The sequence below is a fragment of the Schizosaccharomyces octosporus genome (genome assembly GCF_000150505.1).
Source record: "Schizosaccharomyces octosporus yFS286 unplaced genomic scaffold supercont6.2, whole genome shotgun sequence".
Lineage (NCBI taxonomy): Eukaryota > Fungi > Ascomycota > Schizosaccharomycetes > Schizosaccharomycetales > Schizosaccharomycetaceae > Schizosaccharomyces > Schizosaccharomyces octosporus.
In genome coordinates, this window is record NW_013185620.1 from 1,522,272 (window position 1) to 1,538,088 (window position 15,817).

General features: G+C 38.2%; 7 protein-coding genes across 7 annotated transcripts; 3 read left to right on the top strand and 4 right to left on the bottom strand.

Moving 5' to 3' along the window:
• Window positions 1-48: 48 nt before the first annotated feature.
• On the bottom strand, window positions 49-3,218 carry SOCG_00107 (translation initiation factor eIF3a). Its single transcript, XM_013162527.1, has 2 exons — window positions 3,099-3,218; window positions 49-3,053 (listed from the first exon to the last, which is right to left on the bottom strand). The coding sequence occupies exons 1-2, from the start codon at window positions 3,135-3,137 to the stop codon at window positions 279-281; spliced, it is 2,814 nt and encodes a 937-aa protein (XP_013017981.1). The 5' UTR covers window positions 3,138-3,218; the 3' UTR covers window positions 49-278.
• Window positions 3,219-3,439: 221 nt separating this feature from the next.
• Window positions 3,440-5,820, top strand: SOCG_00108 (histone acetyltransferase complex subunit Nto1; the record flags this gene model as incomplete). Its single annotated transcript, XM_013162528.1, has 2 exons — window positions 3,440-3,791; window positions 3,863-5,820. The coding sequence occupies 2 exons, from the start codon at window positions 3,440-3,442 to the stop codon at window positions 5,818-5,820; spliced, it is 2,310 nt and encodes a 769-aa protein (XP_013017982.1).
• Window positions 5,821-6,063: 243 nt separating this feature from the next.
• Window positions 6,064-7,514, top strand: SOCG_00109 (uncharacterized protein). The gene is made up of 3 exons (XM_013162529.1): window positions 6,064-6,494; window positions 6,567-6,747; window positions 6,817-7,514. The coding sequence occupies exons 1-3, from the start codon at window positions 6,288-6,290 to the stop codon at window positions 7,065-7,067; spliced, it is 639 nt and encodes a 212-aa protein (XP_013017983.1). The 5' UTR covers window positions 6,064-6,287; the 3' UTR covers window positions 7,068-7,514.
• Window positions 7,515-7,589: 75 nt separating this feature from the next.
• Window positions 7,590-9,682, top strand: SOCG_00110 (synviolin family ubiquitin-protein ligase Hrd1). Its single transcript, XM_013162530.1, has 2 exons — window positions 7,590-7,673; window positions 7,713-9,682. The coding sequence occupies exons 1-2, from the start codon at window positions 7,650-7,652 to the stop codon at window positions 9,570-9,572; spliced, it is 1,884 nt and encodes a 627-aa protein (XP_013017984.1). The 5' UTR covers window positions 7,590-7,649; the 3' UTR covers window positions 9,573-9,682.
• A 43-nt stretch (window positions 9,683-9,725) lies between these two features.
• On the bottom strand, window positions 9,726-11,377 carry SOCG_00111 (NEDD8 protease Nep1). The gene is made up of 2 exons (XM_013162531.1): window positions 10,493-11,377; window positions 9,726-10,443 (listed from the first exon to the last, which is right to left on the bottom strand). The coding sequence occupies exons 1-2, from the start codon at window positions 10,938-10,940 to the stop codon at window positions 9,818-9,820; spliced, it is 1,074 nt and encodes a 357-aa protein (XP_013017985.1). The 5' UTR covers window positions 10,941-11,377; the 3' UTR covers window positions 9,726-9,817.
• SOCG_00112 (cyclin pho85 family protein) lies at window positions 11,315-12,912 on the bottom strand. Its single transcript, XM_013162532.1, has one exon. The coding sequence runs from the start codon at window positions 12,832-12,834 to the stop codon at window positions 11,872-11,874; it is 963 nt and encodes a 320-aa protein (XP_013017986.1). The 5' UTR covers window positions 12,835-12,912; the 3' UTR covers window positions 11,315-11,871.
• A 2,194-nt stretch (window positions 12,913-15,106) lies between these two features.
• On the bottom strand, window positions 15,107-15,795 carry SOCG_00113 (U6 snRNP-associated protein Lsm5). Its single transcript, XM_013162533.1, has 4 exons — window positions 15,722-15,795; window positions 15,490-15,613; window positions 15,375-15,441; window positions 15,107-15,308 (listed from the first exon to the last, which is right to left on the bottom strand). The coding sequence occupies exons 1-4, from the start codon at window positions 15,744-15,746 to the stop codon at window positions 15,282-15,284; spliced, it is 243 nt and encodes an 80-aa protein (XP_013017987.1). The 5' UTR covers window positions 15,747-15,795; the 3' UTR covers window positions 15,107-15,281.
• Between the last annotated feature and the right edge of the window lie 22 nt (window positions 15,796-15,817).

A 15,817-nucleotide genomic window follows, 5' to 3' on the forward strand; every position in this document is an offset into this window, starting at 1 on the left:
GCAATTTATATAGCAAAATATAAGCCGACTTAACAGCTTCAGTCCACAGCACTAAGTATGATACTATTTGGGATGTTACAGTCATAATTCTACACATTATGAATTGATACTAAATCTGAATGCTTTAAATATTAATGTATCAGTGATTTGATTCAAACCTAGTATAGTAATAAACAGAAATTACTTCTGCATCTTAATATTTCAAAATTCCATCTCCACAAGGAGATAACTATTAAGCCCTACTATATTTTTATTCAACCATGAAGACAGTAAGCAACTTACTGCTGTTGTTGGCGCTTGCTAGGAGGAACATAGGCTCCTCTTCCGCTTCTAGATGGAGGTAGGGAGTCTCGGGAACTATCAGCTGCAGCACCACGAGCACGAGGAGGAATATATCTTTGAGTACCACCGGAAGGAGGAGGGGGAGTAGCACCACTACGTTTCCATGCACCAACAGCCGGAGGAGTTTGAGCACCTGAACCTAAGCCCAAGTTGGCTTTCTTAGCAGCAATCTTGCGAGCGGCTTCTTCTTCACGCTTCATTTGCATAATTCGTTGACGTTCAAGCTTTTCGTTCATTTCTGCTTGTTCGCGCTCTCTAGCTTCCTTAGAGGCAAGCGCCTTTTCTTCCACGGCCTTGCGTTGAGCAGCTTCTTGCTCTCTTCGCTGATGCATCTTCTCTTCTTCTTCAGCTCTAACAGCAGCTTCTTCAGCTTCAGCAACTGCATCAGCCAACTTCTGTTCGTAAATCATCTGGCGTTGTCGTTCACGTTCAGCTTCTATTACGTCCTTGGTACGGGCATAAGCATCTTGATAGGCCTTCTCACGATCATCATCAATTCCTTGCTTATAGCTTTGAATATATGAAGCAAATTTGGAGAATATATTCTTATCTCTCAAAGCTTCTTCATGCTTCTGACTTTGAACCTCTTTACGTTGCTTCTCTCTTTGGATAAAGGCCTTATGATCTTCTTCAACTTGTTTTCTAGCATCTTCCTCTAAGAGAGGAATAGCTTCACGGCGATAGGCACGTTCCAAATGATCAATTCTTTTACCAATAATACGAAGACGCTCGTTCATGCTTCTATTCTTCTTCTCAACCTGCTCGATTTGCATAGCTCTCAACTTGTCAGCATCCAAATTTTCCAATTCTTCAGCGTCGACTTCCAATCCACCCTTCGCCTTAAGTTCGTTAGCCAATTTCTTAGCTTCCTCAATGCGAATAGCTTCCTTTTCACGACGAATTCTTTCGGCATTACGCTTCATAGCTTCTTCATGAACACGGCGAGCTTCAGCTTCAGCTTCCTGCTTTTGCTTAAGAGCACGTTGAGCAGCAAGTTCAGCTTCGCGCTGGGTAGCCAAGGTATCGGCTTGGCCACGGCGCAATTCGAGCAAGCTACGTTGAGCAACAACAGCCTTTCTTTCTTGCTCAACACCTGCTAAGGCGCGCTCGTAAGCAGCTTCAGATTGTTGCTTACGGAGAAGATAGAAGTCGGTATCAAAGCGCATCAATACACTCGTAAGTGATTTTCCAATTCGAGAAAGCTGGTTAGTGATGAGCTCAGCAGGGGTGGATTGCAAAGTTGCAGCATCAGCGTGAGAGCTAACAGGGTTGGCGAAGAGATCAGATGCGAATGTGATAGAGTTTTCAATATGATTGACACGAATTGAGAAAGCACCCTTTTTGTTGCCATTCATTATAAATTTCTCAATCTGACCATAGGTACAGGAGTAAGGTTCATCAAAAGTAGCCAAATCCATAACGAATTTCAATGAAACAGCATCATAAACTTGAGAAAGTTGTTGGAAAAGACGGGTAAGGATAACTTGCTGAAGGGGACGGATGTACTGCGCGGTATCGGTGTTTTCAGCCAATTTCTTCAAAATGGGCTGCAATTTTTTGCAGATGCTCAAAGGATGGAAATCAACTTCCAAAATCCTATAAAGATCCCGAATAGCAGGATCACAGTAGCTCAAAACGTTACGGTTAACAGCATCCTTTACCAAAGCCTCACGGTTGGGGGCTTTAGACATGTTTAACAAGATAGCCAAACGAGCATTCTTGCTTTTAGCGTCTTCAGCATCAAGAGGGGGACCTGAGAACTTAGAGGCATCAATAATAGGAATTGAAAGAGCACTAAGGATAACAAAATTGGCTGTGGCAGGCTTTTGAACATTAGTGAAGGTGAAATATCTGTTCCAAGCAGCTGCATGCAACAAGAAATTATCGCAAACCAAAAAGATCTTAATGAGTTTACGGTAGTAATTACCAAGCATGACAGGAGAAGGTGCGCGTTTGGAGAAAGTTAAAAGACTGTGGATATCCTCAATTGAACGGAAAGCCTCTTGCCAAAGCTCCAATTCAACGGCTACGTTAAGTTGGGAAAACCGCATGTCCAAGTGACGTTGCATGGTCTCAGCATCATTCAAGTTTATTGAATGAGGAGCATTAGAGAACTTGGAAGCATTACCAAGATGGGAACGCAACAACTCACAGAGACGACGGAATTCAGTCTTGCGTTGATATTTCAAGCAAAATTGGAAGGCAGAGTTGGCGATCAATTGATACATGACTTCCAAACGAGCATTATTCCGCAAAATATCAAGAACTGTGCGGTAAGCATCCCACAAGAACTTGAGCCAAGGAGTGACCAAAGCACGATCAGTTCGGGTCTTGGACATCTCTCCAGAGACGAAGGACATCATAATGCTTTCGGGAGTTTCAGAAGCCTCCAAATCGTCAACAAATTCAACGGAAATTTTATCAGCTCTAGCCTGAGCTTCTTGAACCTTTTCGTTGGCCAATTCAATAAAACGCTTTACGACATTTTCAATGGCAGTCACCGAGGTATTTTGTACAGCGTTCTTGTACATGTAGAGACCTTCTTTGGCAATTTTACCTTTACGTAAAAAGACACAAAGTTCAATAAAGCGTGTCATGATGGGCTCCAAAGAAAATCCTTGAGAATTTCTGGACCTTTTCAAAACGATGGTCTCATGAAGGGACTGCAAGGCAGACCCATGCTGATCAAGAGCAATAAGCTCATCGGCAAGCTATTTCTGTTAGTATTACAAAATTATTTACGAGAAATAACATACTCTTAGCACATTTTCGGGCTTTCCCTGGGGAGGTGCCATGTTGTGCGGTTGTGAACTCAACTAGCTCTGGTAAATTTTTTGTATGGAGATTTCTGCGTTGGAGCGCATAGTTGGGTTTCCCTTGATTATGGAATATTTAGATCCACTATATAATCTTACGGCATCATAAGCTCTTGTATCGTTTTATAAATAATACGATCTATATACGAAAGCCAAACGTACTTCGGCAAAGGGGATAAAGAATTTCACTGAAGTACACGGATGAACTTACAACTCGGCCATAGGGAAGAGAAGTCTTGAAAATATGTTTGTAAAGGACTCTCAAACAGGCCGAGCTTTTCATGCAGGCGATATCAAATACACTGGATGGTCCAAGTTTTTTAAGGCCGGAGGATCTTGCTTTTCAACCACGAGAGGAAATCTCATATCGAGTGTTTTATCCTGATTTACGTACTGATGAGCCGTTAGAAATTGTCGAAGATAGGTATCCAGAGTATTCTGGGATTGATTCCTCTCTTTTTGCTTACCAGCCTCCTTCTTCATACGTGGTAAAGACGCTTCCGGAAGCTAAAGTCGAAAACATCAAAGTAGTGGATTATCATACTGAATCTCTGCCTCCTAAGATCAAAGCATGCGGTTATAATACTTCTACGAAATTAGAATTACCAGAAAATAGGTTTGAAAGGTTCATAGGTAAGTTGGTGCGGATTATTGTAGTTATGCACCCGATTACTAAAATACGAATGCTAACATTTTCCTTGTAGCTAAGGATCCTCATGATGACGAGAATTTTCCTGTTTCTTATGATCTGGATGAGCTAGACGCCATGTGGTTGATCTATTACAATGAATCGCGAGCCTGTTCAGATCCTACTTGGAGACCCTTGTCCCATGAATTTCTAGAAATTGCTCTTACAGTTATTGCTCGACATTGGCTTTTATTGGACGCATGGATTCCCAAAACAGAACCTGTTCGTATAGAAGATGAGCTTGATGGGCGTTGTGTTATATGCAACGAGTCAGACTGTGAAACAAGCAATGTAATCATATTTTGTGATAACTGTAATATGGCTGTTCACCAAAACTGTTATGGTATTCCCTTTGTTCCTGAGGGCCAGTGGTTTTGTAAGCGTTGTTTGCTCGCTGCCAGCGATGTCATTTCTTGTGTCTGTTGCCCAGATCGTGATGGTGCGTTCCGCACTACCATTGACGGCCGTTGGTGTCATACCATATGTGGGATGGCAGTTCCTGAAATCTCCTTTCATGATACTAGTCGCTTGGATTTGGTTCGCGACTTTTATGATATTCCCAAATCACGATGGAAGCTGGTCTGCTGTGTTTGTAAGTTACGCTGGGGTGCTTGTGTACAATGCTCTGAGAAAAGTTGTTATACAGCATTCCACATTACTTGCGCTAGACGTGCCGGATTTTATTACAAGCTTCATGCTCCTTACGGTAATTATAGCCAAGCAGAAGTAGAATGTTTCTGTGATAGGCACACGCTTCCTTCTCATCTCGACGGTGCACTTCATCGACTCTACCCACTTGCTGTTCAGTATTATAGGAGAATGGCATATGATGTCCCTTTAAATTATGTCGCATGCCGAGCACCTTCTCTTGTCCCAGAGGAACCATGGAATTTTCGGCCATTACCCCGGTACATAGTAGAGAAAGTAACGTCTACCCTCAAAGATATGCACCTTGACGATAACACCAACGAAATAAGTTCTATCATTATTGACATTTGTAAATACTATCAAATGAAGCGTAAGTATCGACGGGATGCGCCTTTGTTACGCTCTCAAAGACTTGCGGATGAACTAGCAAATCTTCCCGTCAATGCAACTAAAAGACGTGAGGATTTTTTAGGTATTGCACAGCGGCTTCGTGAACAATATCGGGAACTCATGTCTTTAGTTGAATTGACCGCTCGTAGACAACGAGTGAAAAGTGAATTATCCCAATTAAGAAAGCGAATTCTAACTGTTGTATATTTTCCTTTACAAAAAATTATTGAAGACACGTTTGAAAAGATTCAACAGTTAGATAAAGATGGACTGTTTACTTTTCCGTTGGAACACGGGTGGGTTGGATGGATTTCGTTAAAGCAGCTAATTCTTAGTTATGATGTTGATGACTTGTACACTTTGGAAAATTATCTATCACAGATTTGGAATATAGATGGACTTATTCAAAGTATAGATGATATGGAGCGTCTTACAGCTGTTGTACAATTGGCTCAGCAATTTGAACCAAAAGCCAAGGAAATACTCGAGGGTGCTCGACAAAGTTCTGAAGCTTTAAAGAAAGATAACCTAGGGAATTTGTCTTTCCCTTCCCTAAAATTAGACGGATTAGAATGTATCGCTTGGCCTGATTGCTTTGTTGATACTACTGAACAAGCGAAACTAGAAACTCCTTCGGAAGAAACTTTCAACAATTTGGAGAGTTTCGTTATGAATCTCAGTTCGGAGGAGAAATACGGTCGGTTTCAGTTGTCTGATCTCAAACCAAGCATACAAAACGAAAAAATAAATGATTCCATAAAAGAACCTCACGCTGCAACAAGAGGAGTACTACAGGAAATAGTCACGGAGAACCAAAAATCAGATGCCCAAATGGAGGGTTCATTAAATAAGCATGTGGATGGCTCTGGAGTGCCTCCAATTGCTGAAAGACGAACGCGTTCAATGACAAAAGATAATGAGCCAGATGAACCATAGAGTTTTTTATTTTTGGTTCCTTCGTTAATTGATGAAAAGTAAAATGAATAGTGTTTTGGTTTTTCGTAGGCCTACTTTTGTTTTTGTTTGGAGATGTCTTCTTTTATGAACTACGGGCTTATTTAATATTTGTAATGAGATTTTCGATTATAATATAAGTTGAAATAATAATTTTCTTTTTTCCGTTTTACATCAGTTTTTATTTAATTATCCAAGAATTTTGCATCTTATTTCGATCCAAAACTAAAGTAGCCGACCGCATAATATTTTCGTATATATAGTCGGTATTGACTGTATTGGCAGAGTAACCAAGGTCAATAGGAAACTCTCATTTTTTTCACTTAAAGTGTTCTTTTGCATTTTATTTTTATTTTATTTTTATTCAACTTTTTATTACTCACATCAGGGCTATCGTGAGACTGCATTACACTAAAAGTACTTCTTGTAACAATTGATAATTCATTAGCATGACAAAGTCAATTCTTCAAAGATTTGGTGGATTACTTGAACCTACCAACTTATATATTGTTTCTGTGATAGCTTATTCATCCAGCAATCGTCCAGAAAATATTGGAGGAATTGCAAAAGAGGCCGTTGAAGAGGTAGGCCCTTCAATCTTTGCAAAATTACGCGAAGCTTTGGTAAAATCCGCTCCATTAGTGGGATTTCCTAGAGTAAGTATTGAAACCATGGAAATAGAATGAACTTCATCTCTTCTACACTTCCTATACTAATTCGAGTTTAAGACCATCAATTCACTGCGAGAATTGGCTCAAAATTCCCCGAAAGCGTTTCCAAACGATTTTAGTCGAGCCTCTGATGAACAAGTAAATACCTCTGTTCGTGGAAAATTATATTTCGAAAAGACTTATGGCAAGGTGACAGATCGAGTTCTCAACTCCATGCAGTCTTCTTCTTCGGACTTGGGTACGTAGACCTTTGGATAAAAAAATCCAGTTTTTTAGACTTTTCACTTCTAACCGTTTTGATGTATAGCCCATATCGCTATCGACTATGCCTATGGAAAAGTACTTTCATTTAACGAAATCATCACTCCCCTAGAAACAAGTTTAGTTATCATCGCTTCTCTTGTTCCACAAGATGTGAATCCCCAGCTTCGTGGCCATCTGAAGGGTGCTCTGAATCATGGTGCTACGAAAGAACAAGTAATGGGCGCACGAAATATCTCTATACAGATTGCAAAGGATTGCGGGATTACTTTTCGTGGAGATGTAGAATCACTTTAAATTCGAGCCGAAATTTCCATGCTCGCCCCTTGTGGAATGAACTATTTATACTTTGATTTCATGAATACCAAGTTCCAGACTATTTATCTAATGTATATGTATATAAATAAATCAACAAGGTTACTTGTCTAATCGTTTCTATCAACCTTTAGATCATCATTGACATGAAGGTATCGCAAATCCCTTCGTTCTGAAGTGGAAGACCAAAATTTTGAATGACGATTTCTACTGGTATGTCTCACTTGTTATGCTATGCTATTGCTTAAATGGCTTTTATGAGTCCTTGGATTACTTGGTTTCGTCTTATAGAGTACATTGTAAGATATGCGTAGCCTGTTAAAACCATCGTCTACTTTTAGCAAACAAGATATACTGATCATTTTGTTTCTTTCATAAAATTGATAAATAAATTAATGCTTTTTACTAATTGTCGTATATTTACCTGAGGGTACCATTTGGTGAATTTCGGTGACCGGTATGCATAACTCCGGATAAGTTGACCGAAGTCTGCCAAATTATGGATAGTATCATATCACACTTGTAAACAACATTGTGGCCGACACTCCCAATTTCTTTTTGAAAATGAAGTTCATACTTTATGTATTGGTAAGTCAATATTAGCAGATTGTTTCTTACGAACCCCAGGCTTCCATTTTGTTATTTGGGTTGTCTGTCTTGTTAAGCCTGTACAGCAGCGCCAACGTGTATGCTGCGGCGGTAATGATCTCGCAGAGTCCAATCCATATTACAATTGGGCTAAATGTGTGTCTTTGTATCTTCTTTGCAATTGCAAATGCATTAAAGGCACTCCTTTTTGGATCCCTACAAACGTTTGAATTGGAGTTGTTGTATGAACAATTTTGGATTACACTTACGGAAGCAATGATTTCCATTACCACTTTGCGCGATCCGATCTCTATTTCGTTTTTTTTGTTGTTAAGTGCTCTGATGTTTGCTCGAGTATTTCATTCTATTTGCGCATTCCGTACTGAAAGACAGCAAGTTCAATTGACAGACCGTCAATTTAATATCTTTAATCGGCTCACATGTGCCTTACTTATTTTGGCTGTTTTAGACATTACGTTCGTTTATTTGTGCAGCAACGAGTATTTTGGCGATATTTCGACAAGGATACTTTTTATTTGTGAATTCTCCGTGCTATTTGTTAATATAGTTACAGAAGCTATAAAGCTTGGACTTTATGTTTATGAAACTCGTCATCCTGAGCAGGTATGGCAAGAAAAGAGCATCTATCTTTTTCGATTGGAGGTCGTTCGGGATGCTTTACGTCTTCTTGCATACAGTATATTACTCCTTTTTCAACATAGTTATGTGAGTTTTCCCCTGTATGCTATTCGACACTTGTATATTAGCTTTTATTCTCTGTTCCGCCGCCTTCGTGAACATGCTCGCTATCGACAAGCTACTCGTGATATGGAAGCTATGTATCCCAGTGCAACTGAAGAGCAATTATCCAATTCTGATCGTACATGTACCATTTGTAGAGAAGAAATGTTTCACCCTGACTTTCCCCCTGAAAATATTGAGGAAATGGAACCACTTCCTAGAGGTTTGGATATGACGCCAAAGCGTTTACCTTGTGGTCACATTCTTCATCTTCATTGTCTAAGGAACTGGCTTCAAAGACAGCAGACCTGCCCCATTTGTCGAAGACCTGTCTTTGGAGAACATGCTTCCTCCCCTGCAAATACTGCCGTAAACCCTTTCCCAGTTCCTACTCCTACTGCTGTCGAAAATGCAAATCAAAACATTCCACGAACATTTTCTCCTAATGTTGGACCAAGAAACGCTAACTTGCAACCTACACACACAATAAGGCCGGGTACTACTCCTCCTTCATGGGGCCAATTTCAAAATCTTAATGGTACAATTCCTTTGCGTAACGGATGGAGTATGCTCCCTATACCCGGTGTACAAAATATTCCCGCTAATAATACTACGAATATGTCTGCTGATACCAACGCTGAAGGACAGTCGGTTGCCGATCCAAACGTAGATGGGATTATACCACCCGGATGGCGTTTGATATCTAGAAATAGCTATCCGGTTGCTCCTTCTTTACAGCAGCAAGTTCCTAGTTTAGGAGGCTCTTCCATGCCACTCCCAAACGTTGATTTACAAATGCGCCCTCCTTTGCATACCGCACCTGTCGAAATGCAGCGATTTTCTTCTCTCGAAGCAAACTCTATTCAAAGTTTGCACCAAAAAATAGACGAAATGCGAGGTATGACGGAGCGGCTACATTATGATATGCAAGAGCTGCGTTCATCAGTACGAAATCTTGGAGTACTGGTTAATGAAAGTGCTGTTTCTGAAGGATTTAGGGAGCTTGATCAAGATAGGAGAAGTACGTTATCAAATTCTGTTGTAAGGGAACAGTTCAGTCAGCGCCCAAGTGCTTTGTCGTCAAGTTTAATGAGTGAAACGTCTACTCATAGAAACCCAAGAAATGTACAATTAGAAACACTAGATGAAGACTTATAAAGCATATATGAAGTTTTGTGATAATGAAAATTGACGAATTTAGAAAATATGTTGCTCAATAAATGTTTATGTAACCTTATATGGAGAATAAAATATGAAGAATTTACTCAGTTGTTTGTATTACTCTCATAAAAGAAAACTATATCACTAGTAGAGAAAGTCGAAAATAAATAAATTACTAAACTATATGTCCTAATTTGTCGTTATATCTCATTACCTTAACAAAAACGTATTTTTTCATCTTCTTAGGATGCAAAGTGGTTATTTAAACCGACACTTTGGGCAGGTTCGGGAGGAGTACCAAACGGATTTCTTAACGATGAAGTTTGAAATTCCTCATAAGGGGGCTTCAAGTCATTAACTTTTTTTTCTTCATATTGTTCATATTGGCTATTAGAATGGTTATGGCGATGATGATGGTGGTGGTGATGATTTGGTGATTTATCCAGGTTCGGATTTAGTGAAGCATCAGCATTGGTTTGCTCATCTTCTGGATAATCGTTGGAAGAGGAAGGAGGAGCTAACTCGGCATCCTCGAATTTATCATGTTCCGTTATAGACGAAGATTCATCAGTTGTAGAAGGAAGTTCTTGCTGGATATCAAAAAAAGCTTCCTTCGTAGGAAACGTTTGGTAATCGATAGAATTGACTCTCGTCCCATAGTGCTTTACAATATGGTCCAAACAAGTACTCAACTTTTTACGAACCACGGATAGATCGGGATCAAATTTATCGAGTTTCCATTGAGAGCTTGTTGGCATGGGCGATTTTAATAGACGGCGAACAAGCTCTAGGGTAAAAGCAGCACCATAAACACCACAATCATAACCATTTCGCTGTTGTTGTACGGGGACAGACACGATTGTAAAATCTAGAAATTGTTAATACATTAAAGAAAAAAACTGGGGATTTATTCGTACCTTTATTAAATAGTTTTGAAATACGATTCAATGCACTACAGCAATCCTTTGTTTTTCCATTGCTCATGGAATCATAATAGTAACATTGGGAATCTGGGACGCTAACGGCCATAAGCGACCAATGAGTGCCCCCTGTTCCAGCGGCATATTTGTCCATGTCATTGATTGGCATGAATATATACTTGCAGGACAAAAGGTTTGGTGGAAGAGCGGATTTAAGCTCGTCAAGTGATGCAGGAGCCTCAGCAAGCAAGAACACAAGGGAAGGTCTCAAAAGCAAAATTCCTTTGGCTTGAGTTGGGTATAAAGGATACCATAAATTTTCGATTAGTGCATCGACAAAATCAAGAGACACGTCGGTAAACCAATTAGGTTTTTCAAGGCTATCTACGTCTTCTTGTTTGAAGCAGATATCAAACATTTCCACAATGGTGTCATTCTGAGTCATTTTGGGCCGAGAAGAATGTAGAAGGGAAGGAAAATGGAAAAGTAATGTGTGGGTATTTGATACGATCCGCGGATGGAACTTTTGTAAGTGCAGAAAATTCTTGAAATCCAGGATGAAAATGCAGAGGATAAAAACAAACAAGTATAGAGAATAAAAACCCGACTAAAAGAAGAAGAGCAATAGCCGTCAAGAACAAAGAGCAATTAAAACCTGAAGATTGGAAATGAGGCGAACTACAAAACCGTAGGAGATTTCGATTTCTGGTTCGGTTCGGGATGTATGATTTATTTAGAAAAAAATAATAAAATCAATTGAAAAAAAAAAAAAAAATAAAATAAATATCCGTAAGCAACACAAAGAATCGTTAGGAATTAGTGGGAATAAATAGTGTAGAAAGACGTATGGCGTAAGACAGAAAGCATGAGACACTCGACGAGTTTTTGAAACTTATAGAATAGGATACTCTAGCGTATTACCTTATAGTAAAAATAAAGTATTAGAAAGAACAACGTAATTCATAAATAACGACATCTACTACTAGTACAGAAAATACTTTTGAAATCACAGACAGAGGGTTTTGTTTTGCAGTTTGGAGGAAGGAGAGAGCGCTGGTAAAGGAATAGGAAAAATAGCTTATAAGGAATATCGATGGAAAAAAGAAACTTACAAAACTAGAGAGAAAGTCAAAAGGAAAACTGTTTAAAGTTCCCAAGCAACGAGACGAATCGAACCATGATGAGAGGTGGTACAAGATGACAAAAAGATAAATGTACAAGGGAAAAGGAGAAAGAAGGAGACAAAAGGAGGGAAAAAAGGGAAGTGAGACAAACACAAAGGACAAATACTTTTCATACAAATATGGTGATGATGATAGCGGGGAATGATGAGAGGTTTTTGGGGGGAACCAGAAGAGAACAAAAAAGTGTTTAGTTTAGCCTAAGGAATTGGACGACAGTAGTTTATGGTCGACAGTGGGTTGTCGAGGAGATGTAGAGTATATGGGGGAAGATTCAGATTGCTGTTTTTGATGTTGCTGGGGAGTGTTTTGGGATGGAGGGTGATTTGAGTCCTTGGGTTTGGGAGATGAGGGAAACGTTGGCGCAGGAGAATGGGTAGTGGAATTCCTTTGGGAAGGAGGATTTGGGTAAGGAGAAGAAGGTGATGATGATGCAGTAGTAGAGTATAGAGACTGGTTTGCGGCAGGCGTTAAGGAAAGGACTGGGGAGGGAGAGGTGTGGTGAGAATGCCAAGAAACCAATAAATCAGCATAAGATTGTAAATCTTCAAGGGTAATAAACAAATTAAAGTCGTTAAATAAGAAGAAACTAAGTTCCAAATGATTTAATTCCTGCACGGGAATTCCACCCACCTTGGAATAACGGATATTGGTATAAAAGACGTCGCTAAAAAATTTGCTACCAGCAGTAAAGCCAGCGATTAAAAAACGATGAATGTTGTAACTATTAATCAAAAATGAGAAATTAAAATTCCGTACAACGCGGTCGAGATATATTATAAGGCTTAAAAAGACATCATTCGTTGCTGGGCAATATTTAAGGATGCGATGTAAATATGATTGAATCGAGATGGACGGAATGTTTTTCGCTGAAAACACCAAACTCGGGTTTTTTAAACTAGTCGCTGAAAATGGGATTTCATTAGGATCTTTTCCTTCTTGTCGTTTGTCGTTCAAACGCGTTAGTCGTAAAAGAAACGTCGACAAGATTTCAAGTAAAAAGTCTTGGTTTAACGATGATATGTCTACATGTTCTTTTATACTTGATAAATCTTGTTCAGATGTTAAAAGTGTACATGCCAGTGTCATAGAGCTTGATGTTTTTTTTTTTTGTAGAAAAGTTGGCGAAGGACAAGATTGTTTTTCTACTGAAAACATACATGACGCAAACCTACCAAGAGCACATTCATACACCACCCACCCACACCTTAGTATGTATCCTCTATTAGGCTTTTCACGAATCTCCATAGTAAATAGGGGAGCGGAACACATCGCGTTATCCATGTAAACAAACAGGGCGACCATGTAAACAAAAGAATTGTTTTTCAGGAAACCAACATTTTCAAGGAATAGCAATAGCAGGAGCAATTAGAATACAATAGAATAGAAAGGAAGAGAACAGAATAGAATAGAAGATGAATTTGAAGGATTTGTTTGATATCAGAGAGAATGGTAAAAATGAAAAGAAGCGTTCGCTAGCAGAAAGGTGTATTTTGAAGATTTGATAAAAATCAAAAGCAGCCCGAAATCGCCTTCATAAACATCATCTTGTCCTATTTCACAAAAAGTACTTTTCATTGATGTAATCTTGAATGGAATGTGCTTCATTTTGTCTATATTTCAACATTACAAAACATAAACAAAGCGCTTAAGCGATGCTAAAATTTGGTAGTAGGAACAGAAGAGCGAAATAGTAAAGGATTTGCCGTTATACATTGTCTATAATGGTGATAAAATTGGTTTTTTAGTTCTTATTTCTTTGTCGTTGAAATCTTGCGACTGATCTCTTGTTTTTAAGCGAGTTTTTCAAAAAGACAGTCGCTGAACTATTTGTTTTGCTTCCAAAGAGAAAGCATTTACGGCAATAAAAAGAAAAAAAGAAAAAAAGAAAAATAATTAAAAATAAAAAGTACTCCAATATTGTTTTATACGATTTTGATAAAAGAAAAAAAAAAAAAAAAAAAGTCCCCATCTCGTAACATACAATGTTTATTTTCCATGTCGAGAAAAAGCTACCTTGGTCTAAATGAATGCTCTGGATTGACATATGTAAAAGATTTCAAGAGAAAAGGCTTACTAGTTTGCATTAGATCTTATTACTGGTTTTTTTAAATCATTAAAACTGCTCGCTCTTTACTTACTTACAATTGGACTCGAATCATTTCGTCACCAGGTGTAAATAAAAGGCGATGAATTCATTGAAAATAGGATCAAGAAAAAAAAAAAAAAAAAAAAAAGAGTCAAATAGATTGAAGTAAACAGCATTTCAGAGGACACAAAGATCAAAAATCAAACCGCATAGAAATTCGATGCACTTTTACTAATTATTCCTTAAAGGCATAATGCCATCATCAACAAGAAAATCATAATAGCTTTGTGTAAAAAAAGGAAAATGTAAATATATTCCTTCCAATTCCATCTTTAAATAATTCCACTTCACTGTGGACGAAATACTTGTCCCGAGTTTCCATCAACAAACCTTCAAATTGCAATTCCTATGCTTATCCTTGTTCTCAGACTCTTTTTTTCAACGATTTTTCCAGTGTAAGAATGATTCTTTGTCAAAAGTTTGCCAGTACTTGGATTCTCTAAGACCAATCGAAAGAGAAATTGCTACAAGATATGCTGGCAATTCTAATGTCTACGAAAATAAATCCAACATAAAGCAATGGTTTTCATTCATCCAATTTAACCATCTAGCGGATCATTTGGAGGTTCTTCTGGAGTTTATTTGTTGATAGGTTTGTTTATTTACCAATTTTTAAAAGTCCATATCTTTTTGTTGACCCAAACCATTTTGTTTTGGCTTTCTCTCTTTTTATGGGTTTTCTCTTTTTTATTTTTATTTTTAAAAATGCTTTTTTTCCTCAAACGGTTCATCAAGGGAGAAAACAATTGGAATCATCATGAAAAACCAGCGCTTTCGAAAAATACGACATCCTCGAATCCCCAGTCCGCGTCTGGAATATCATCTACCTTTGAATCTTATGAATCTCACGCTGGCCTCTATGGTCCCAAAATATTTGCTTTCATTTGTTAGGTTTCATATTAGGTGAAAGCTTTTTAGATATTCAAAAACCGAATAAACACTGGTTGGATTTCTCTTTTTTCTTTCACACTAAAAACAACACCCTTACAAAGGCAACAAGTGACGACGAACGGAAATCCTCCTTTTCAGCTTGATGTCAGTTTGTTTTTTCTATTCAGTAGAGTTTTCCAATTCATAGTATAAGAACATATGAATACAAGGTTCCACTCTCTGTTGACATCCTTTTTATTTTTAACGTCTTTGTTTTAATTTGCTTTGCTTTTATTAAAATTTTTTGTTTGGTTTGATCTACAAATACTCATTTTCTTAGTTCAAATACCAACCATGCAAAGTTTAGAAACGTCTTTCACCATGCGTAAAAAAAAAACCTGTTGTAAAACAATTACATTTATACGTTTCTTTCTTGACGTTTAATGCGTTACTCACACTCGTACTCTTCTCTTACATTAGCGTCCAATTCAAAAATCATGGATTCTCCACATCAACTACTTCTTCAGACTAATCTCGTATTACATAGTCTCCATAGAAACACAAATAATTTTAGTTCGTACGCTTTTTATTCGGGTTTGCCTCCAGGAATCAACTGGTATTATTAGTTAGCATGTCCATTTTCCATCATCACTGGAATTATTATATTCATAGTTCTTACCATGCACATCCCATTTCCATTCAAAAGCATTTCCGAATGTTTTTCTGTTGTACCATGAATCGTGTCACTACATGAATTGTCAATACAATTCTTTCGTTATATCAAATTCACATACTGTTCGGTAACATCTCTCAAAACGATGTTCACATAATCATCAAAACCAATTAAAGTACCAACGAATTCTCTCTCACTCTTCATAATCACCCACAAGTTTGATCCAACGCATTTGTCAATTAACTCTGCCAAATTAGCTACGTTTAGACTCCATAACGTAAATTGCTTCAACAAGAAATCTAGTTTTGTGTTTTTCCTTATCATTCTTTCGAAGATTACCGTCTTTTACATACCTAAAGGTAAAATTGTCATCGACATGGTGTTTTAGTAGTATGGTTTGTACCATCCAACTGCAAACCTATTCACTTTTTTGGCTCAAAAAGAATCTT

What these genes read in the sequence shown, in the direction of transcription:
- SOCG_00113 (XM_013162533.1), bottom strand. Translation starts at nt 15,746, where the DNA reads ATGTCGATGACAATTTTACCTTTAG. An exon ending in GATGACAATTTTACCTTTAG is followed by an intron (nt 15,614 to 15,721) that starts GTATGTAAAAGA and finishes CTAATTTGGCAG; the next exon opens with AGTTAATTGACAAATGCGTT. An exon ending in TTGAGAGATGTTACCGAACA is followed by an intron (nt 15,442 to 15,489) that starts GTATGTGAATTT and finishes CAATTCATGTAG; the next exon opens with TGACACGATTCATGGTACAA.
- SOCG_00110 (XM_013162530.1), top strand. Translation starts at nt 7,650, where the DNA reads ATGAAGTTCATACTTTATGTATTG. An exon ending in AGTTCATACTTTATGTATTG is followed by an intron (nt 7,674 to 7,712) that starts GTAAGTCAATAT and finishes TACGAACCCCAG; the next exon opens with GCTTCCATTTTGTTATTTGG.
- SOCG_00107 (XM_013162527.1), bottom strand. Translation starts at nt 3,137, where the DNA reads ATGGCACCTCCCCAGGGAAAGCCCGAAAATGTGCTAAGA. An exon ending in AGCCCGAAAATGTGCTAAGA is followed by an intron (nt 3,054 to 3,098) that starts GTATGTTATTTC and finishes TAACAGAAATAG; the next exon opens with CTTGCCGATGAGCTTATTGC.
- SOCG_00109 (XM_013162529.1), top strand. Translation starts at nt 6,288, where the DNA reads ATGACAAAGTCAATTCTTCAAAGATTTGGTGGATTACTTGAACCTACC. An exon ending in CATTAGTGGGATTTCCTAGA is followed by an intron (nt 6,495 to 6,566) that starts GTAAGTATTGAA and finishes TTCGAGTTTAAG; the next exon opens with ACCATCAATTCACTGCGAGA. An exon ending in GTCTTCTTCTTCGGACTTGG is followed by an intron (nt 6,748 to 6,816) that starts GTACGTAGACCT and finishes TTTGATGTATAG; the next exon opens with CCCATATCGCTATCGACTAT.
- SOCG_00112 (XM_013162532.1), bottom strand. Translation starts at nt 12,834, where the DNA reads ATGTTTTCAGTAGAAAAACAATCTTGTCCTTCGCCAACTTTTCTACAA.
- SOCG_00111 (XM_013162531.1), bottom strand. Translation starts at nt 10,940, where the DNA reads ATGACTCAGAATGACACCATTGTGGAAATGTTTGATATCTGCTTCAAA. An exon ending in TTCAAAACTATTTAATAAAG is followed by an intron (nt 10,444 to 10,492) that starts GTACGAATAAAT and finishes AACAATTTCTAG; the next exon opens with ATTTTACAATCGTGTCTGTC.